This window comes from Entelurus aequoreus, linkage group LG11 (genome assembly GCF_033978785.1).
Source record: "Entelurus aequoreus isolate RoL-2023_Sb linkage group LG11, RoL_Eaeq_v1.1, whole genome shotgun sequence".
NCBI classification, from domain to species: domain Eukaryota; kingdom Metazoa; phylum Chordata; class Actinopteri; order Syngnathiformes; family Syngnathidae; genus Entelurus; species Entelurus aequoreus.
Window position 1 is genome coordinate 65,247,333 of NC_084741.1, and position 24,724 is coordinate 65,272,056.

The following is a 24,724-nucleotide window of genomic DNA, read 5'->3' on the forward strand; positions in this document are numbered from 1 at the left end:
AGACTATGTCTCCCGGCTGGCCTGGGAACGCCTCGGGATCCCCCGGGAAGAGCTGGACGAAGTGGCTGGGGAGAGGGAAGTCTGGGCTTCCCTGCTTAGGCTGCTGCCCCCGCGACCCGACCTCGGATAAGCGGAGGAAGATGGATGGATATCAACCGATACCGATACCGATATATACAGTCGTGGAATTAACACATTATTATGCTTAATTTGGACAACCAGGTATGGTGAAGATAAGGTCCTTCTTTTTAAAATGAATAAAATAAAATAAGATAAATAAATAAAAAACATTTTCTTGAATAAAAAAGAAAGTAAAACAATATAAAAACAGTTACATAGAAACTAGTAATTAATGAAAATGAGTAAAATTGCACTGCGATGAGGTGGCGACTTGTCCAGGGTGTACCCCGCCTTCCGCCCCATTGTAGCTGAGATAGGCTCCAGCGCCCCCCGCGACCCCGAAGGGAATAAGCGGTAGAAAATGGATGGATGGATGGAGTAAAATTAACTGTTAAAGGTTAGTACTATTAGTGGACCAGCAGCATGCACAATCATGTGTGCTTACGGACTGTATCCCTTGCAGACTGTATTGATACATATTGATATATAATGTAGGAACCAGAATATTAATAACACAAAGAAACAACCCTTTTGTGTGAATGAGAGTGAATGATCGTAAATGAGGGAAGGAGGTTTTTTGGGTTGGTGCACTAATTGTAAGTGTATCTTGTGTTTTTTATGTTGATTTAATTTTTAAAAAATACCGATAAAAAAAAACAACGATACCGATAATTTCCGATATTACATTTTAAAGCATTTATCGGCCGATAATATCGTCCTGAGTAGTCTTGAGTTCAACCTTAGGCTCGGGTTCTTTCTGTGTGGAGTTTGCATGTTCTCCTCGTGACTGCATGGGCTTCCTCCCACCTCCAAAGACATGCACCTGGGGATAGGTTGATTGGCAACACTAAATTGGCCCTAGTGTGTGAATGTGAGTGTCAATGTTGTCTGTCTATCTGTGTTGGCCCTGTGATGAGATGGCGACTTGTCCAGGGTGTACCCCGCCTTCCGCCCGAATGCAGCTGAGATAGGCTCCAGCGACCCCCCGCGACCCCAAAAGGGACAAGCGGTAGAAAATGGATGGATGGATGGATATATATATTAGTGTTGTCCTGGTATCAATACTTTGGTACCGGTACCAAAATGTATTTCGATACTTTTCTGTACTTTGATACTTTTCTAAATAAAGGGGACCACAAAAAGTTGCATTATTGGCTTTATTTTAACAAAAAATCTTAGGGCACATTAAACATATGTTTCTTATTGCAAGTTTGTCCTTAAATAAAATAGTGAACATATAAGACAACTAGTCTTTTATTAGTAAGTAAGCAAACAAAGGCTCCTAATTAGTCTGCTGACATATGCAGTAACATATTGTGTCAATTTCCATTCTATTATTTTGTCAAAATTATTAAGGACAAGTGGTAGAAAATGAATGATTAATCTACTTGTTCATTTACTGTTAAAATATGCTTACTTTCTCTTTTAGCATGTTCTATCTACACTTCTGTTAAAATGTAATAATCACTTATTCTTCTGTTTGGATGCTTTACATTAGTTTTTGATGATACCACAAATTTGGGTATCAATCCGATACAAAGTCGTTACAGGATCATACATTGGTCATAATTTAAGTCCTCAAGTGTCCAGGGACATATTTCCTGAGTTTATAGAAATACATTTTTAAAAAACAAAAAAAGATTTTGAACCGGTGCTTTTTGGAGGCGGTATAGTACCGAATATGATATTGCGGTACTATTCTAATACCGGTATACTGTACGACCCTAATATATATATATATATATATATATATATATATATATATATATATATATATATATATATATATATATATATACCGTATATTACCAAATAGTAGCCCGGGCGTTTACTCCGGGCGGCTATTAGGACATGGGCGGTTATTTGCACAAGGCTTTTATTTATTTTTGCACCAGCCTGCACCAGGCCATTATTTGGTTACAATAGTTACTGTCCAGTATTTTTTTTTCGTACAAAAAACTTTAAATGTAAAAGCTATTGTAAACATACAAACAAAAAAACAAGAGACCAACATGAGGTAGGCTATCAAAAGACAAGAGATCAACAAGGCCTCAACATGGCAGTAGTGCAACAATTGTCAAATAGAATACCAATACTAAATATAAATAAACTTTTTAAATAAAGCAGGCTACCGGGAAAAATAAAATTATGGTACCAAGTACTCAAGTATAAAACCCACCATCAAAACAGAACAATAATACTGTCACTTAAATAAAATAAAGGCTACAGTACTCCAAGTTTTAAATAAAGCAGCATTCAGGAAAAATAAAATTATGGTACCAAGTACTCTATAAAACCATCAAAACAATAATACTGCAGCAAACGCAACCCCAGTAGCATTTTAATCTAAATTATGCAAATTACAGCCCATGGGCGGCTATTTGGACATAGGCGGTTATTAGGAAGAGGCGGTTAATTCACAAAATGGGGGTCAGACCCCGGGGGCTATTAGGACATGGCCGGTTATTTGCACAAGGGCGTTTATTAGGTAATATACGATATATATATATATATATATATATATATATATATATATATATATATATATATATATATATATATATATATATATATATATATATATATATATATATATATATATATATATCCATCCATCCATCCATCCATCCATCCATCTTCTTCCGCTTATATATATATATATATATATATATACATATATATATATATGTATATATATATATATATATATATATATATATATATATATATATATATATATATATATATATATATATATATATATATATATATATATATATATATATTTTACAGCTGTCAAAATTAACAAGTTAACTCATGTAATTAATCATAAAAAATGATTGCATTAAGCATGTTCACACTTAGATTATCATGGAGTATAATTTCACCGTACAAGCTCGAAAGTGCTAAATGGTCAGTGATCAGATCAATGCATATGTCAGTACAAAAAGGAGTGAGAAGACTTGGTGTGCTTACTGGCAAATTAAAATCCAAAATACAGTCTGAAAAAACTTTGGATAAAACTGTTACCAAGTTCTGTGCAAATAAATGGCGTGCATTCAAGTAAAACTGCATTTGTGTAAAAATATGTGTGTCTTTTCATAAGCTAATTTTAATTATGCAAACAAGTAATTAATCCAACACATATATATATATATATATATATATATATATATATATATATATATATATATATATATATATATATATATATATATTTCAAATAGTTAAATATGCAGCCTTTGCTGTAGTGCTATTGTGAAATGGCAGCTTCGTTTGACAGTGCAAACATTTTACCACGATTTCTGACTTTTTCACTTTGAAATGATCGCAAAACCTCTCTATCGTCTCCTTTGGGCCCTTTGCTCTCTTTCCATCTTGTCGTTGTCATTCTTTGATCTACCTCTCCCTGCACTCCGCTGGTACCGCCACATCACCAGCAGCGCAACCTACACTACAATTGAAAAGTTTGGGGTCACCCAAACAATTTTGTGGAATAGCCTTCATTTCTAAGAAGAAGAATAGACTGTCGAGTTTCAGATGAAAGTTCTCTTTTTCTGGCCATTTTGAGCGTTTAATTGACCCCACAAATGTGATGCTCCAGAAACTCAATCTGCTCAAAAGAAGGTCAGTTTTGTAGCTTCTGTAACAAGCTAAACTGTTTTCAGATGTGTGAACATGATTGCACAAGGGTTTTCTAATCATCAATTAGCCTTCTGAGCCAATGAGCAAACACATTGTACCATTAGAACACTGGAGTGATAGTTGCTGGAAATGGGCCTCTATACACCTATGTAGATATTGCACCAAAAACCAGACATTTGCAGCTAGAATAGTCATTTACCACATTAGCAATGTATAGAGTGTATTTCTTTAAAGTTAAGACTAGTTTAAAGTTATCTTCATTGAAAAGTACAGTGCTTTTCCTTCAAAAATAAGGACATTTCAATGTGACCCCAAACTTTTGAACGGTAGTGTACGTCGCTGTAGGTGCAGCGCTCTCATTAGCACTCTATTGGAGCAGTCTTGCTGAAACAATGTCTGTGTGTTTTAATCATTAAACGAATAAAAATCGAAGCTTGGTTCTAATCGAATAATGTATTTACGGATGAATTGTTGCAGCCCTAGTTTGCATTGTTTTTTTTATTGGGAGCAACATATTTTACAACGTAGACAAGGCCCCTTGTATGTATAGGAAACCATAGAGATGTGGACTTCTAAATCAGTCACTATCAACTATTCTGAAAGGCACTTGACTTTTGATGTTCCAAAGTAATGCAAATGTTAGACGGTAATTAAGTTAAACATTATTGAGGTTCTGTGTGTGTGTGTGTGTATGTCCTACATGACTTCGGTACCAACCATGTGTACTGACTGGAAAGAGACTTGTAAAAAGCGTATATTCCAGATGGATACTTTTATGGATGGATGCATGGATGGACTTAAAGTAAACCGTTTGAGAAAAGTAATTTCCTGCTCCACCATTAGTGTGCCCCAGTGCACATACTGTAGCAAGGTCTAACAGAGGGGTGCCCAAACTCCAATGGGTCAAACCCCAAAATGTGGCAATTGGCCGTAGACCAAAAACAACAATTTTAAGCATACAGCAACACCATGAGTGAGCACCACACCACCATATATATGTAAGGTACTGGAGATTGTCATGTTCCATAAATGGCAACTAGTTAGCCTTGCAGACATGCCATTATTGATTATATGAGCTTGAAAGAGGTCAGCATGAATATCTATTCAATTTAGAGAACTTTGGGCACCCCTGGTCTAACACAAACAAGAATTAAAGCTCTCGAGTTGCAAAGCTGGTGACCAACTAGATGGTTATGAAATGTAACACCGACAGTGATGATGAGCATAAATTAACCAAAACATCTACCGCAAAGGAAAAATCTTTGCACATTACCTGTTTGAGGGTTCTGCGGTCCACCGAGGGACTTGTCCACATCCTCACGCTTGCGACTGTCCAGCGAACGAAGGGACTGACTGCGAGAAACATGCAGGCCTTTACCTAAGACGGTGAGACAAGAGAGAGAACATAGGGAGACTGATGCTACAAATCAAGGATTGGCACGTTTGAGATGCATTCCTAAACAATATTGAACAATAATGTTCTTGTCTTTCATTAAGTGTTACTTCGTTACTGGGATATTACAATCACTGCATACTGTAAATTGTGTGAAAAGTGAAAGATGCTGCCATTGAAATTGTGAAGAAAAAAAATGCCTTCCAGAACAGGTTGTTAAACTCAAGGCCCCCGGGGCCAGACCAGGTGCGCCACATCTTTTTATGTGGCCCGCAAAAGCCTAAAAAATGATGTGCATCAATAAGTGAAGTGAAGGGACAGATATAAGTAAGAACTTCACACTACTTTATATCAGAAATGGCAACAGCGGAGGAGGAATGTCCCATAACAAGAAGATAGAGAAAAAGAAGAAGCTTATCGACTACTAAAGGCGGATGCGCACAATTTTTCAGAATTTATGCAGATCCCAAATACAGATCAGCAGGTACCAGAAGGTAAGAAAGGTTGCTTTTGCATAATATTGTGAAACAAAACGGCAGATAATATGTCTTACCTTATACACACACCATAATAATACTCGTATGTTGAAGCACAGTACAATCCATCAAGCGGTGCGGCTTCATAGCTTACCAAAGTTGGACTAAAACATTTTGATAAGATTTTTGAGCGCCGTGTGTAATGTTCTATATTTTCAATGGAACATATAAAATGTTGGTGTTGTTTACTTGAGTCATATTGCCATCCTATTGCAGTCTACATGTATCTCTTATGTTTGACTGCCATCTACTGGTCACAATTATCATTACACCATGTACCAAATATAATTGCTTCGAGGTTGGTAAGCAAAACCAGTATTAATCCGTACATTAGGCGCACCAGGTTATATGGCGGATTTTTGAGGGAAAAAAAAGATTTTAAAGGCCTACTGAAAGCCACTACTACCGACCACGCAGTCTGTTAGTTTATATATCAATGATGAAATCTTAACATTGCAACACATGCCAATACGGCCGGGTTAGATTACTAAAGTGCAATTTTAAATTTCGCGCAAAATATCCTGCTGAAAACGTCTCGGTATGATGACGCCTGCGCGTGACGTCACGGATTGTAGTGGACATTTTGGGACAGCATTGTGGCCAGCTATTAAGTCGTCTGTTTTCATCGCAAAATTCCACAGTATTCTGGACATCTGTGTTGGTGAATCTTTTGCAATTTGTTCAATGAACAATGGAGACAGCATAGAAGAAAGCTGTAGGTGGGAAGCGGTGTATTTCGGCCGGCTGCAGCAACACAAACACATAGCTGGTGTTTCATTGTTTACATTCCCGAAAGATGACAGTAAAGCTTTACCATTGGCCTGTGGAGAACTGGGACAACAGAGACTCTTACCAGGAGGACTTTGAGTTGGATATGCAGACGCGGTACCGCGAGTACGCATGAGCTGCGGCTTCCAAACATTTGATCGCTTGCCCGTACGTGCGTGCCGCTATGTGCATGTCACCTACGTAACTTTGGGGACTTTGGGGAAATATATGTGTTGCATGAACTTTGGGGAGGTGAACGGCACTTTGAGGTGTGTGATTGAGTGTGTTGTGCAGGTGTTTGATTTGTATTGGCGGGTTATATGGACGGGAGGGGGGAGGTGTTTGTTATGCGGGATTAATTTGTGGCATATTAAATATAAGCCTGGTTGTGTTGTGGCTAATAGAGTATATATATGTCTTGTGTTTATTTACTGTTTTAGTCATTCCCAGCTGAATATCAGGTCCCACCCGCCTCTCACAGCATCTTCCCTATCTGAATCGCTTCCACTGCCCTCTAGTCCTTCACTCTCACTTTCCTCATCCACGAATCTTTCATCCTCGCTCAAATTAATGGGGAAATCGTTGCTTTCTCGGTCCGAATCGCTCTCGCTGCTGGTGGCCATGATTGTAAACAATGTGCAGATGTGAGGAGCTCCACAACCTGTGACGTCACGCTACTTCCGGTACAGGCAAGGCTTTTTTATCAGCGACCAAAAGTTGCGAACTTTATCGTCGATGTTCTCTACTAAATCCTTTCAGCAAAAATATGGCAATATCGCGAAATGATCAAGTATGACACATAGAATGGACCTGCTATCCCCGTTTAACTAAGAAAATCGCATTTCAGTAGACCTTTAAGTGCGCCTTATAGTTCGGAAAATAGGGTAGTCTTTCCTACTAAATGAATGTGTTTTTTAATTTTGACAGAAAGAAATATACTGCATGCAATTGCATTTCTTCTAAACTTTAATATAATCTGATCATGAAACATGATATTTTAAAAAAATGTTACCAAAAACAAATAGAGAAATATCTGCTTGTCACCTTGTCTTATGATTTCAAAGTTATCTATCAGTTTGTTAGCAGGAATATAAATAAATGCGTAGACAATTGTGTGATAATATTTATACAGTACAGGCGAAAAGTTTGGACACACCTCATTCAATGCGGTTTCTTTATTTTCATGACTATTTACATTGTAGATTGTCACTGAAGGCATCAAAACTATGAATGAACACATGTGGAGTTATGTACTTAACAAAAAATAGGTGAAATAACTGAAAACATGTTTTATATTCTAGTTTCTTCAAAATAACAACCCTTTGCTTTGAATACTGCTTTGCACACTCTTGGCATTCTCTGGATGAGCTTCAAGAGGTAGTCACCTGAAATGGTTTTCACTTCACAGGTGTCATAGTTGTGATGCCTTCAGTGACAATCTACAATGTAAATAGTCATGAAAATAAAGAAAACGCATTGAAATGAGAAGGTGTGTCCAAACGTTTGGCCTGTACTGTATATCTACTGTACTAAGGGCAGTCATAACTGCGGTGTGGCCCTCAATGAAAACGAGTCAGAAAGCACAGTGATGGAATAAACATTTGAGTAAAAATAAAATGAATAAATAAATAAACAAGGTTAATAAAAAAAAGATAGATACAATACATGTCTCCTGTTGTATGTGATTGATCATATATGAGGAAAAAGTATAGTATTTAAAATCTCTGACGTCTGTCCTCGCATGCCTGCATGTGTGTGGTCTGCTTTTGGACTTGGACTGGAACCCTCATTGCAGACTGAGCTTTGCATTGTATGGGAGGATGCCCAGACGTCTATGTTCTTCACCTTCTTCAGTTCAACCAGGGGGCAATGACAACAAAGACAAAATCCTTTCTGCTTATCCTTGGTCTGCCCTCAGGCCCTCTGTCGGTTAGACACTCTTGGAACACCTCACAGGGAGGAATCAGGAGGTAATCCTTAATAAATACCCAAGAGACATAAACTGGCTCCTATCGATATGAAGCAGCAGTGTTTCTTGGTAACAGTATGAACGACCAGTAATAAAAAACAAAAACCATCTATTGCAGGGGTCTGCAGTCTTTACTATGAAAAGAGCCATTTGTCCCCTCTTCAACTGAAGAAAAACAGTCTGGAGCCGCAAACCATAACACAGCTTATAAACTTTGAAAAGTTTGATTTAGATTTTTATTTTACAGCCAAAGGAATCTGTCACTGCAATATCAAACTCTCTCTTTTGTTGGCATGTTGCACACCCAAGAAGCCAACATCACATGTATCTCACAGGCACACTTCCTTTATCCAGCTTGTACACATTCACAGCCTCACCGTCAGAAATTATACAACTATTTCCAAAAATGCACGTTTTCCTCGCACCGGTGGAGAAAATGATCTTAGAAGGAGGCCACAACAATTGAGGCTGAAAAATCACATGCAACTCCAGGGCCGGTCGACGGGTTGCAGACTCCTGACCTATTGGAACAGCTCCATCTTCACCATGATTATTATGTGGCAGCAGTTGAAAAGACATGAACACATACAGTACAGGCCAAAAGTTTGGACACACCTTCTCCTCATTCAATGTGTAAAGAGTATTTATAGTTTGCAGGTTTTGGATGGTTGTTTAGAGGGTTTTGTGAGCGGAATAGAGCCCTCATTGACATTGTTAGCAGACTTTTTATGTATTTATTTATGACTCAGAATGCATTGAAAAAAAAAAAACATACAGTACAGGCCAAAAGTTTGGACACACCTTCTCCTCATTCAATGCATTTTCTTTCTTTTCATGACTAGAGAGCCCCCATTGACATTGTTAGCAGACTTTTTATGTATTTTATTTATTTATTTATGTCTTACAATTAGGGATGATATTCGAAACCGGTTTTCCCGGTTGTTCGATAAGAAAATAACCGAGTCCTCAGACTCGAATCCCTTTTTGAGAACCGGTACCCGTTATCGAGACCACTATAGTAAAGAAAAGAGTTGGTTCTTTATTCGAATCCCTCGTAACGAATCCCGTCCCGACCAGAAATGCTTCGTGTGACATCACAATAAATCAGTCACGTAGCTCAGTCATTAGGCGCAGATAGCGAAAGCAGGAAAACAATGGACGGGAAAAAGCGCTCCAAGGTGTAATAAAGTTCAAAACAAAAGGTATAATCCAATGAATAACTTTACTGAGAGATTTGAGCAGGGTACAAACTCATGAAGAACACTTTTACGGCAGCTGGCGCAACGTTCTTAAAGCAACCGCAGCACATACATATATATATATACACATCTCCCTTTTTTAACTTTTGTTTTTCACACTGTATATGTGTTTTCTGTCTAATTATAAATAATGCAGACGAGGCGTGTTGGCTGAGTTCTTGACGTTTACTTTCACGGGTGACGACATGCAACACTTTTCGGGGCTACCGCGCATGCTCGTCACTCCCGTTGCATGATGGGTAGTGTAGTTGTTATATTCCCTAGCTCGTAACATCTTTCCCCCTATAAAGAAATAATGTTAACTCAATAAAGTGTATTTCTTTTTTTAGCTTTAACTTTTCATTTTTTAGCATTGTAACCACATTTGCAAACAACTTTTCTCTTCATAGAATTTTCTTTCTTTAAAGTGCAAAAATGTCAAAGCATCATAAACAGTTATGTCAAATAGCAGCAGAATTGCACTTTTTGGAGAGCTCTATTATTTCCAGTTTTATGCCCAAGGGACTGATTTTATTTAACACTGTATTATTATTTATACACCTATAGTGATCACAGAGACAGGTTGTTTTTGTGATACTGTATATATTTGTTTTTCTGAAAAATCCCACTTAATATACTTTGGGTAACAACAGTCACTGTTTATTTATTTTATTAAATTTTTTTAGGGGGGTAACAGTCAATATTTATTTATTTATTAGATTAAATTGTTTTCTTATATAACAAAAGTGAGCTTTTGTTAAACCAAATATTGTGTGTTTTTTTCCATATACAACAACCTATCTGGACTCGATAAGAGAATCGATAAGGAATCGGTTCGATAAGAGGATTCGATAATAGACTCGAACTCGATCATTTTTTTATTAAACATCATCCCTACTTAAAATGCATGAAAAAATAAAAATATACAGTACAGGCCAAAAGTTTGGACACACCTTCTCCTCATTCAATGCGTTTTCTTTATTTTCATGACTATTTACATTGTAGATTGTCACTGAAGGCATCAAAACTATGAATGAACACATGTGGAGTTATGTACTTAACAAAAAAGGTGAAGTAACTGAAAACATGTTTTTTCAGATGGAATTATTTCCCATTCTTGCTTGATGTACAGCTTAAGTTGTTCAACAGTCCGGGGTCTCTGTTGTGGTATTTTAGGCTTCATAATGCACTACAGGCAGGCCAGTCTAGTACCCGCACTCTTTTACTATAAAGTCACGTTGATGTAACACGTGGCTTGGCATTGTCTTGCTGAAATAAGCAGGGGCGTTCATGATAACGTTGCTTGGATGGCAACATATGTTGCTCCAAAACCTGTATGTAGCTTTCAGCATTAATGGTGCCTTCACAGATGTGTAAGTTACCCATGCCTTGGGCACTAATACACCCCCATACCATCACAGATGCTGGCTTTTCAACTTTGTTCCTATAACAATCCGGATGGTTCTTTTCCTCTTTGGTCCGGAGGACATGACATCCACAGTTTCCAAAAACAATTTGAAATGTGGACTCATCAGACCACAGAACACTTTTCCACTTTGCATCAGTCCATCTTAGATGAGCTCGGGCCCAGCGAAGCCGGCGACATTTCTGGGTGTTGTTGATAAATGGCATTCGTTTTGCATAGTAGAGTTTTAACTTGCTCTTACAGATGTAGCGACAAACTGTAGTTACTGACAGTGGGTTTCTGAAGTGTTCCTGAGCCCATGTGGTCATATCCTTTACACACTGATGTCGCATTTTGATGCAGTACCGCTTGAGGGATCAAAGGTCAAGGGCACAGCCACTTACGTGCAGTGATTTCTCCAGATTCTCTTTTGATAATATTGCGGACCGTTTGCAATAGCTCGTTGAGAAATGTTGTTCTTAAACTGTTCGACAATTTGCTCACACATTTGTTCACAAAGTGGTGACCCTCGCCCCATCCTTGTTTGTGAATGACTGAGCATTTCATGGCACCCACCTGTTCCCAATTAGCCTATTCACTCTGTGGGATGATCCAAATAAGTGTGTGATGAGCATTCCTCAACTTTGTCAGTCTTTTTTGCCACTTGTGCCAGCTTTTTTGAAATTCCGAACGAGCTAATATTTGCAAAAAATAACAACATTTACCAGTTTGAACGTTAAGTGTCTTGTCTTTGCAGTCTATTCTATTGAAAATAAGTTGAAAAGGATAATCTGTTTTTATTTATGATTTACACAACGTGGCAACTTCACTGGTTTTGGGTTTTGCACTTTTGGTTGTCATTTTTATTCAAGTGCAAAATTTTCCCAACAGACAAAGTACATTTTCTTGTTATTATTTGTATTGTGTATTTAACTTGGAGATTTAGACGTTTTCATTCCAATTACAATGTTAAAATACACAAGAAATACAAGTTTATTCCATTTGAAAGGATATACATGCATTATTATTATGTGTTATCATTACATCAATGGTTAATTTGGTGTCATGCAAATAATGGCAATAATATCGTTTAACGGCAATCATTTGTAGGTCTTGGGAAAACACTTGAAGCCAGAGCTGGACTAGAAGACCAACATGGGTAGTGTGCGAGGCAATGAGCAGAATGTATTTCCTGAAAAAAAAGGGTTCCGAGCCGAGGATTTACGTTGAAAACTGTGCAAGCAAGTGTCATTTACTCTGCTGTCGTCTGCTGGGGAGCAGCATCACTAGCAGGGATGGGAGCAGGATTAATGAACTCATTAGGACTCAGTGAGGGACAGGAGAACACTGAGCAAACTGCTTGCCACCGTGGACAATCCTTTGCATCCTGTCCATAACAATCAGCAGCAGAGGAGCTCTTTTCTCCAAAAGACTCATTTAGCTCTGCTGTCACAAACAACGTTCTAGCTTTTCCATGTGCCATATATTTATAAAACAACTCCAATTATTTTATTTATTTTTTATGGGGCGGGGGGACACTACCTAATACAATATAAATAACATACAGTAGAGGCCAAAAGTGTGGACACACCTTCTCCTTTTAATGTGTTTTCATGACTATTTACATTGTAGGTTGTCACTGAAGGCATCAAAACTATGTAGTGAAAACCATTTTAGGTGACTACCTCTTGAAGCTCATCGAGAGAATGCCAGGAGTGTGCAAAGCAGTAATCAGAGAAAAGGGTGGCTATTTTGAAGAAACTAGAATACTAAACATGTTTTCATTTATTTAATATTTTTTCTTAAAGGCCTACTGAAAGCCACTACTACCGACCACACAGTCTGATAGTTTATATATCAATGATGAAATCTTAACATTGCAACACATGCCAATACGGCCGGGTTAACTTATAAAGTGCAATTTTAAATTTCCCGCGGAACTTCTGGTTGAAAACGTCTATGTATGATGACGTATGCGCGTGACGTCAATGGTTGAAACGGAAGTATTCGGACACATTGAATCTAATACAAAACGCTCTGTTTTCATCGCAAAATTCCACAGTATTCTGGACATCTGTGTTGGTGAATCTTTTGCAATTTGTTTAATGAACAATGGAGACTGCAAAGAAGAAAGCTGTAGGTGGGATCGGTGTATTAGCGGGTGGCTGCAGCAACACAACCAGGAGGACTTTGAGTTGGATAGCAGACGCGCTATCCGATGCTAGCCGCCGACCGCATCGATGATCGGGTGAAGTCCTTCGTCGCGCCGTCGATCGCTGGAACGCAGGTGAGCACGGGTGTTGATGAGCAGATGAGGGCTGACGTAGGTGGATAGCTAATGTTTTTATCATAGCTCTGACGAGGTCCCGTAGCTAAGTTAGCTTCAATTGCGTCGTTAGCAACAGCATTGCTAGGCTTCGACAGGCGGCACAGCATTAACCGTGTAGTTACATGTCCAGTGTTTGGTTCGGTGTCTCCTGATAGTAGTATTGTTGATCTTCTGTCTATCCTTCCAGTCAGGGGCTTATTTATTTTGTTTCTATCTGCATTTAAGCACGATGCTATCACGTTAGCTCCGTAGCTAAAGTGCTTCACCGATGTATTGTCGTGGAGATAAAAGTCACTGTGAATGTCCATTTCGCGTTCTCCACTCTCATTTTCAAGAGGATATAGTATCCGAGGTGGTTTAAAATACAAATCCGTGATCCACAATAGAAAAAGGAGAGTGTGTGGAATCCAATGAGCCCTTTTACCTAAGTTCCGTAGATAGAACGCTTTTGGGATGAATTAAAACGGAGACAGAGAGCCAGGCCTTCTCGACCAACATCAGTGTGTGAACTCACCAATGCGCTTTAGGAAAAATGATCGAAAATTCCTATAAACACAATCCGCAACCTTGTGGACAGCCTTCCCAGAAGAGTTGAAGCTGTAAAAGCTGCAAAAGGTGGACCGACATCATATTGAACCCTATGGGTTAGGAATGGGATGGCACTTTAAGTTCATATGTGAGTCAAGGCAGGTGGCCAATTACTTTTGGCAATATAGTGTATGTACTGTATGTTAATCAAAGATGTGTGAATATTGCTGCTGTGGCAAATTTCCCTCCAGATATTAATAAGCCAGCTCAGTCTGGCCAATGTTTAATTCTAGTCACTGAAATAACAATATATCTACAAATAAAGTGGAGAGAGCACAGACTTGTGAGAAGACAAACCATATTTAGACAAAGTGGCACATGCCGACATTTCACTGAAGTCAGTAGCAATAGCACAAGCTTTCTCGTTTATTAGAATTTTCCATGTCACATGCATGGTTAGTCAGGGACACAGGTTCGGCCTGGTGGAGTTGTTTTTGTTTGAACACTGAGCCTGACCAAATATCATTGATTTACCAACTAACAAACTGTGACTGAAACAAGAACAATAACCTTCCAACCTGCTTGATGTCCTTGTGGGATGGCACCCGTGTAAGTTTTGCTATAGTCTACTACACATGGGTCAAAGTCAAGGCCCACGGGCCAGATCCGGCCCGCAAATTAATTATTTCTGGCCCCCGGGATGATATTTGATTAGTATTAGAACCGGCCCGCAGGCCACATCCGCCTGCTGCTGTTTTGCACGCACCAATATTCCATCAGTGTTGGTGCTAGGAATTTTCAAAATGGGGTCCCAGGGACCCCATCAAGTCATAAAAATGGGGTCCCACAGTACATTTTTGGAGTCCCACTTTTTTGTAACCGTTTTGAAAACAAATGATAAATGTATGCATTATCCTGTTATATATCACATTCTATATTGTGTTTTGGAAAAAGGTTGTCATAAAAGTTACTTAATTCAGTAAAAATAAATATATTTTTATGCATATGTTAATGTATTCAGTTAAAAACATTCATTCACTTTCTTCTTTCCTTCATGGATCTAAACTTTACCGCTGCCGGTATTTTTTTCTATATTTTTATTGTTATATTTTCAGAATGTGTTTGTTCTATTTTTGGCCAAAGTAAGACAAAGAAAACAATATGAAGTTGTCTTTATTGTTTAGTTTTAATGCCAAGAGTTTAATAGTCCGGCCCGCATGTGCACAGATTTTCCTCCATGCGGCCCCTGAGCTAAAATGAGTTTGACACCCCTGGTCTACTACTACTAAATGTTATTTGGAATGGAGTATATATAAATATAATTATTAAATATAATATCATATACATATCATATACTGTATATATAATATGTAAATATTACATATGTTATATTTTATATTGCTACTACGGTACATTTTTTGTCTACTTTATACCTGCATTTCCTTTCCATCCTTACACTTTCCATCCTTTGTAACTGAGCTACTGTGTGGAACCATTTCCCTTCTGGATCATTAAAGTTTGTCTACGTCTAAGTCTAAGTACAATGATCATATTGTATTGTGTGTTCCCCAAGTAGATATGAACTGTAGAACAAAAGGTCTGATTTGGACTTTGTATTCTTATGTTCCTGTATTTTGTTTTATTTTCTGTCCAGCGCTTTTATTTCAATTTCTATTACCTCTTTTTTCCATTTTTACAGATGTAGCATCATCTACAAAGATAAAAATAATTGCTATTGCGACATCTAGTGGACACATTTAGAAGAGCAGTTTCTTTCATTCAAAAATGTCGGCTCATTTGACATTTGACACCCCTGCTTTATTGTCATTGTCACACTCAAATTTAAGAATCATACCAAAACCGAAGCACTGTATAGCCTCGTATATCTCTCTCATGCTTTGTAGACACGTCCTCAACATTGTGATAAGGAACATAAAATAGTTTAGTTGTCAAGATGAGCTAATTGTTAGGCTCGCTACGTGACCTGTTTCTATTCTCAGCTCCATTTCGAAAGTAATGGAGAAAATAGTTTATGAACAGGTGGATAGTTACCTTGCCACTAATAAACCCATGTACAAATTCCAATCCGGCTTCAGAACTAACCACTCCACTGACACATGCCTTCTCTATCTGACCGACCACATCAAACATGAGGTGGACGCGGGCAAATACTGCGGCGTGGTCATGCTGGACCTTCCGAAGGCCTTTGACACCGTTAACCACGTTATACTGTTGGATAAACTCAGAGCAATCGGATTTAACAAAACCTCTTGGAGCTGGATGCAATCTTACTTGGAGGGGAGGGAGCAGGTGGTAGAGGTGAACGGCACCGTGCCCCCCCCCCCCTCTCGGTGAGCTGTGGAGTCCCCCAAGGCAGTATATTGGGACCTTTACTGTTCCTAATATACATAAACGACATGTCATCGGCATGCGACTGTGAATTGTTTTTGTTTGCGGATGACTCTGCCTTGCTGGTATCCGGCAAGGACAAGTCACAGGTGGAGAAAATCCTCAGTGCTGAGCTCTGTAGAACTTGCACCTGGCTCGCTGACAACAAGCTATCCATCCACTTGGGTAAAACAGAATCCATCCTGTTTGGGTCCCACATCAAACTTAAGAGAGTCAATGACTTCACCATAAAAGTAGGTGACAGTGTCATCACCAGGAAAGATGAGGTCACCTACCTAGGTTCCATTCTAGAGGCTAACCTTTCCTGTGATAAAATGGCAACCAAGGTAATCAAAAAGGTTAACCAACGAACGAGATTTCTCTACAGAATTTCCTCTCTGGTCAACAAAAGCACCTTGAGGATTCTGGCGGGAACTCTCGTTCAACCCTTTTTCGATTACACATGCACCTCCTGGTACCTTAGCACCTCCAAAACCCTCAAATCTAAACTCCAAACATCTCAGAACAAGCTAGTCAGGTTACTTCTAGACCTCCACCCCAGATCCCACCTCACTCCTACCCACTTCTCTAAAATGGGCTGGCTCAGGGTGGAGGACAGAGTAAAACAACTTGCACTGAGCCTAGTCTATAAAATCCGCTACACCTCCCTGATACCGAAGTACATGTCAAACTACTTCCTTAACGTAAATGACCGCCATAACCACAACACCAGGGGGAGCTCCACTAACCACGTTAAACCCAGATTCCGAACTAACAAAGGTCTTAACTCATTCTCTTTCTATGCCACATCAATGTGGAATGCGCTCCCAACAGGTATAAAAGAAAGGGCATCTCTATCCTCCTTCAAAACCGCAATAAAAGTTCACCTCCAGGCACCTCTTTTTCTTATGCCTTCTGATCTCTCTCTCTCTCTCTCTCTCTCTGTCTCTCTCTCTCTCTCTATGTCCACTACTTGATGTCCATACCCCCCCCACCCCCCTCCACACCCCTGATTGTAAATAATGTAAATAATTCAATGTGATTATCTTGTGTGATGACTGTATTATGATGATAGTATATATCTGTATCATGAATCAATTTAAGTGGACCCCGACTTAAACAAGTTGAAAAACTTATTCGGGTGTTACCATTTAGTGGTCAATTGTACGGAATATGTACTTCACTGTGCAACCTACTAATAAAAGTCTCAATCAATCAATCAATCAATGATCTCAAAAAAAAAGCCTGTGACCGCAGGCAACTTGCAGCTCAATAAGTGTTTCATGTCAAAAAGGTACAACAATCCAAAGAAGAGTGCAACGGGGATATGCACAAAACAAGCACAGGGAAAATGTGCCTGAAAAAAGTGGCTAAGGATTGCTAACAAGAAAAAAACGCAAAAAACAAGGAGTCAAAAAATACAATTAACCGAGAAAAGTTCCTCTGAACACCAAACATTTGGAACGGTCCCTCAGCAACAAAGACATGTGATGGGCTTAAATACAGCCCAGGTGATGATTGATACTTGGTGAGAAACATAATACTAAGCAACCCCAGGTGAGGAAGATACAAACAGAACAGGAAGTGGAACAATAAAGGAATACAAGAAAGGAAGTGAACCAAAATAATGTGATGGCCATATTATAAAAATGACTAAGACCATATAAAGACATGTAGACTGTTTCAGGCTTATTAGACCTTGTTTATCTGTTCAAGCTGCACACCTTTACATGCATGCAATGATTTTATCCCATATGTCTTATTGTGCCATGGTTTGGGGACAGGCCACGAGATGTGTAGTGAAGCCTCTGTTGTCATTATATAAACAATAAACAATTATATATAAACAATAAACAAGACATTTGACCAAAAACCAATGAAGCATCATCACTGCCATATTATCCAAAAATGTAACATGATGAGTTTTGATAATTTTATGAATTTCTCATTTTTAAAAGCTATTTTTAAGTGTCTAAATGGATCAGTCCCTGATGTGATGTGTACAGAAATACAAAGATACAGCAGTGAAGGTGTGCAGACTTGAGCTGCAGTCGGTGGGAGTTGTAGAGTGAAAAGGTGCCAGACCACTCTGGGTCAGTCTGCGTTCTCAGTGAAGGCCTCACATCTGTGGAACTCTTTGCCACTGGAGTTAAAGTCACAGTCGGACATTAAACTTTTCTCCACAAAACTGAAAAAGTGGCTTAAAGGCCTACTGAAATGAAATGTTCTTATTTAAACGGGGATAGCAGATCCATTCTATGTGTCATACTTGATCATTTGGCGATATTGCCATATTTTTGCTGAAAGGATTTAGTAGAGAACGTCAACAATAAAGTTTGCAACTTTTGGTCGCTGATAAAAAAAAAGCCTTGCCTGTACCGGAAGTAGCGTGATGTCGCAGGTTGAAGGGCTCGTCAAATTTCCCCATTGTTTACACCAGCAGCGAGAGCGATTCGGACCGAGAAAGTGACGATTACCCCATTAATTTGAGCGAGGATGAAAGATTTGTGGATGAGGAACGTGAGAGTGAAGGACTAGAGTGCAGTGCAGGACGTATCTTTTTTCGCTCTGACCGTAACTAAGGTACAAGGGCTCATTGGATTCCACATTTTCTCCTTTTTCTATTGTGGATCATCTATTGTATTTTAAACCACCTCGGATACTATATCCTCTTGAAAATGAGAGTCGAGAACACGAAATGGACATTCACAGTGACTTTTATCTCCACGACAATACATCGGCGAAGCACTTTAGCTACGGAGCTAACGTGATAGCATCGGGCTTAACTGCAGATAGAAACAGACAAAACAAGCCCCTGACTTGAAGGATAGACAGAGGATCAACAATACTACCAAACTCTGGACCTGTAACCACACGGTTAATGCTGTACCGCCTGGCGAAGCCTAGCAATGCTGTTGCTAAGGACGCCATTGAAGCTAACTTAGCTACCGGACCTCGACAGAGCTATGCTAAAAACATTAGCTCTCCACCTACGCCAGCCCTCATCTGCTCATCAACACCCGTGCTCACCTGCGTTCCAGCGATCGACGGCGCGACAAAGGACTTCACCCGATCATCGATGCGGTCGGCAGCCCGGAGACGGAGGAAGTCAAGGTGAGGACAGTAGCGCGTCTGCTATCCAACTGGAAGTCCTCCTGGTTGTATTGCTGCAGCCGGCCGCTAATACACCGATCCCACCTACAGCTTTCTTCTTTGCAGTCTCCATTGTTAATTGAACAAATTGCAAAAGATTCACCAACACAGATAGATGTCCAGAATACTGTGGAATTTTGCGATGAAAACAGAGCTGTTTGTATTGTGATACAATGTGTCCCAATACTTCCGCTTCAACCATTGACGTCACGCGCATACGTCATCATACATAGACGTTTTCAACCGGAAGTTTCCCGGGAAATTTAAAATTGGACTTTATAAGTTAACCAGGCCGTATTGGCATGTGTTGCAATGTTAAGATTTCATCATTGATATATAAATCAGACTGCGTGGTCGGTGGTAGTGGGTTTCAGTAGGCCTTTAAGGAAAATCATAAGTGTGAGCACTTGATCTGGATGTAGTATGCACAAACGGGGCCAATTATTTTTTATGTGATTTTATTTTTGTACTTGTCTTCACCCTTGTGTATATGATTTACACTTTTCTCATCTTTTTTTAAAAGTCTAAGCAGGGACAAGGGTTGCAAATTAGCCTGTGGCTATAATAACTATGCACTTTGACATCGGTTACTTATGTACTGTCCCTGTCAAATAAATACATGAATGAAAAAACACAGGCAAAAAACACAGAAAAACTAAACAAAAAATGGGCTGGCCAACAGATTGTAACACTAATAACTGTGACCCTGCTAGTTTTCCATATGTTTTGTTGAAGTCCAACAGCATTAATATTTACGAACGCAGACTGACCCATATAAGAAATCGCAAAAAGCAGCTGCCTGACCAGGGCTCAGAAAATCTGCAGAGACTCCTCCCACCCCCACCAAGGACTGTTTTCACTGCTGGACTCTAGAAAGGTTCTGTAACAGCTTCTTCCCTCAGGCCATAAGACTCTTAAACACATCATAATAATCCCCTAAAAAAAACCGGATTAACTCGCTGGAATATAAAGACAATATAACATACATCCATAAACGTGGATGCATATGCAAAAGTGCAATATATTTATCTGTACAGTAATCTATTCATTTATACCTGCACCTTATTGCTCTTTTATCCTGCAATACAACGAGCTAATGCAACAAAATTTCGTTCTTATCTACTCTGTAAAGTTCAAATTTGAATGACAATAAAAGGAAGTCTAAGTCTAAGTCTAATATTTACAAACACCTGTTCCCCGTTTTCAGCATCCGAGCACTAAACCTCAGCAAAACCACATTCCTATCAGTGTTTGTGGAAGTAAGCGGCGCAAAATAACCTTTAAGCGCACCAGGTTTATTGTGAACAAAATGTGTTATGAATGCGAAAAAGATTAAGAGCAGTTCGGAGCAAAGGACGGAGGCTCCTTCGATCAAGAGCAGGCTTGGGCAAAGTGAGAGAAAAGAAGGGGTGGGTCCACTTGGGAGATAAGATTCCTCCTTCTGCAGGATGGAAATAAAAAAAAAGATGACGAAACGATGGACTTTTTCTCTCGGTCGACAATCATGCTGTGAGGGCGTAAAAATGGAAAATAGTTTGACAATGTCTTTCTCCCTTTGCAAGGACATTCCTTTTATGTCCTCGATCATTCAGAAGGGTTCTTTTGTGTTCACTCGCCCATGGTGGTGGGGGCTACAAGATCCAAGTTCCAATAATCCTTGTCCTCTCCATTATTGCCCGAATCACTGCTTTGCTACGTATAACACCCCCACCCCTCCAGTCCTTTGCTCTGCATAGCATACCATGCATATAAAGGTCATTAACTATCATATACAGTCATGGTCGAAAGTTTACATACACTTGTAAAGAACATAATGTCATGGCTGTGTTGAGTTTCCAATCATTTCTGCAACTCTTATTTTTTTGTGATAGAGTGATTGGAGCACATACTTGTTGGTCACAAAACAACATTCATGAAGTTTGGTTCTTTTATGAATTTATTATGGGTCTACTGAAAATGTGACCAAATCTGCTGGGTCAAAAGTATACATACAGCAAAGTTAATATTTGCTTACATGTCCCTTGGCAAGTTTCACTGCAATAAGGCGCTTTTGGTAGCCATCCACAAGCTTCTGGTTGAGTTTTTGACCACTCCGCTTGACAAAATTGGTGCAGTTCAGCTAAATTTGTTGGTTTTCTGACATGGACTTGTTTCTTCAGCATTGTCCACATGTTTAAGTCAGGACTTTGGGAAGGCCATTCTAAAACCTTCATTCTAGCCTGATTTAGCCATTCCTTTACCACTTTTGACGTGTGTTTGGGGTCATTGTCCTGTTGGAACACCCAACTGCGCCCAAGACCCAACCTCCGGGCTGATGATTTTAGGTTGTCCTGAAGAATTTGGAGGTAATCCTCCTTTTTCATTGTAATATTTAAAGCACCAGTTCTATTGGCAGCAAAACAGGCCCAGAGCATAATACTACCACCATCATGCTTGACGGTGGGCATGGTGTTCCTGGGATTAAAGGCCTCACCTTTTCTCCTCCAAACATATTGCTGGCTATTGTGGCCAAACAACTAAATTTTTGTTTCATCTGACATCACATGGACAAAGATAAGACCTTCTGGAGGAAAGTTCTGTGGTCAGATGAAACAAAAATGTAGCTGTTTGGCCACAATACCCAGCAATATGTTTGGAGGAAAAAAGGTGAGGCCTTTAATCCCAGGAACACCAATCCTACTGTCAAGCATGGTGGTGGTAGTATTATGCTCTGGGCCTGTTTTGCTGCCAATGGAACGAGTACTTTACAGAAAGTAAATGGGACAATGAAATAGGAGGATTACCTGGCTGGCTACCAAAAGCGCCTTATTGCAGTGAAACTTGCCAAGGGACATGTAACCAAATATTAACATTGCTGTATGTATACTTTTGACCCAGCAGATTTGGTCACATTTTCAGTAGACCCATAATACATTCATAAAAGAACCAAACTACATGAATGTTTTTTGTGACCAACAAGTATGTGCTCCAATCACTCTATCACAAAAAAAATAAGATTTGTAGAAATGATTGGAAACTCAAGACAGCCATGACATTATGTCCTTCACAAGTGTATGTACACTTTTGACCACAACTGTATGTTCATTATATAGAGATATAGGATATTCAGTTAGTGCATTGTACTGTATTTTATTACTTCCTAATAAAAGCCTTTGTCTGTTTCCACTAAGGGCAGTGGGATGAGTGGATAGTTTATCTCCTGTTACAGGTCCAATTTCAACAGCTTTGAAATCAATATCTGCCACCAACCCAGTGCCACCACCCCCAACACACACACACACACTACACACACACACATTTTCAGGCACTACAAATCACACACAAAGCCCCACACCTTGTGGCCCTTGTGCACGACGGCTGCAGATTTTGATTGTGGAGTTTTGTGTCGGGCGCATGTGTGTGTACATGCGGGTGCGAAGGGAAAAAAAGGAGACAGAAATAACTATTTGGGAACATAAAATGCTGACAGAATAACTGTGGCCAATTCACATGAAGCTGTATGGATGGATGAAGGATAAGGCGAGTGCTGACACCCAGAGGACAGAAGCAGTTTACTGCATGTCGGAGATAACAGGCGGTGAAAGGGAGGCGAGGGGCAGGGGAGGAGTAGGCAATAAGGAGGAATAGGGACAGAGGGTGGAAAAAATATTAGAAGAGATAACATCAGAGAAGGGAATTGAAGAAAAGAAGAAAAAGAAAACATGTGCATATATATATATATATATATATATATATATATACACACATTCATATATATACAGTATACAGTATATACATACATACATATACATACAGTATATATACATACATACATATACATACAGTATATATACATACATACATACAGTATATATATGTACATACAGTATATATATGTACATACATATATATACAGTATACATACATACATATATATACAGTACATATACATACATATAAATATACACACGTCTTTTCGCACCCCCTACACATACATGTTATGCTAATTGTGTGCTTCTCAATTATTTTCTGTTACGCCCCCTCCTCATCCTTAACCCTCAGGAAGAAGAAAACATTTTGCACCCCCACCACCTCCCCCCCACTCTCTCATTCATCTGTACAATTGTTATAAGCACACCACTGCATAATATACCCTTCCATTTAAATTCCTCCCAAAAATGTATGCTTATTAAAGATTAAGATTAAAGTACCAATGATTGTCACACACACACTAGATGTGGTGAAATTTGACCCATCCCCTTGGGGAGCAGTGGGCAGCAGCGGCGCCGCGCCCAGGAATCATTTTGGGGATTTAACCCCCAACTCCAACCCTTGATGCTGAGTGCCAAGCAGGGAGGTTATGGGTCCCATTTTTATAGTCTTTGGTATGACTCGGCTGGGATTAATAAACTATAAACATTTGTTGACCGACTTGAACCATTTCGTACTGAGGAATACAATTAAATAAACTCAGTAAATAATGATACATTTAAATTGATAAGCAACATTGACTCAGGAGCACACTAAATAAAACACGTCAACCTACAAAACTAAAATGAATAAAACAATTTGCGCAGATTTTTTTATTTTTTTTTATAAATCAAAATGGAAGTAAGGGTTAATGGCGACATCGGGGACGTTTTGCAGTGCACAGCTTTTTGAACTGGGGTGTGATGCATGATACTGATAAAGCATGTTCCCTGGGACCAACCCCCCCCCCCCCCCCCCCCCGCCCCCCTTCACATTTCCCCCAACATCACACCGCTATTTGAGAAAGACTAGGCTAATTGGATATTCCAATTATCCATTGGTGTGAATGTGGGTGTGAGTGGTTGTTTGTCTATATGTGCCATGTGATCGACTGCTTGTTTTAACCTGCATTCGTTTGTCCTCCTAAACTCACATCATCAACATTAGAATTGCACTTTAAAACATGTGTACCGTATTTTACGGACCATAGGGCGCACCGCATTATAAGGCGCACTGCCGATGAATGCTCTATTTGTTATCTTTTTTCATGTATAAGGCGCACCGGATTATAGGGCACATTAAAAGGGTCATTTTTATTTATTTTTTCTAAATGTAAAACACTTCCTTGTGGTCTACATAACATGTAATGGTGGGTCTTTGCTCAAAATGTTGCATAGATTAAGTTTTACAGATCATCCGATAGTCGCTTTCTGACAGTCGCTTCCGGATGCGCCGTTTTGTGGGCGGTCTTATTTACGTGGCTCACCTTCGGCAGCGTCTTCTCCCCGTCATCTTTGTTGTAG

The 24,724-nt window shown here is 39.3% G+C and overlaps 1 protein-coding gene across 1 annotated transcript in view; it reads right to left on the bottom strand.

The window, feature by feature from the left end:
• adgrb1a (adhesion G protein-coupled receptor B1a) overlaps positions 1-24,724 on the bottom strand; it is a 373,647-nt gene that overhangs the window by 222,507 nt on the left and 126,416 nt on the right. Inside the window, exon 6 of the mRNA XM_062063764.1 lies at positions 5,039-5,143. Within this exon, the coding sequence (XP_061919748.1) occupies positions 5,039-5,143 (105 nt within the window). The remainder of the gene's footprint in view (positions 1-5,038; positions 5,144-24,724) is intronic.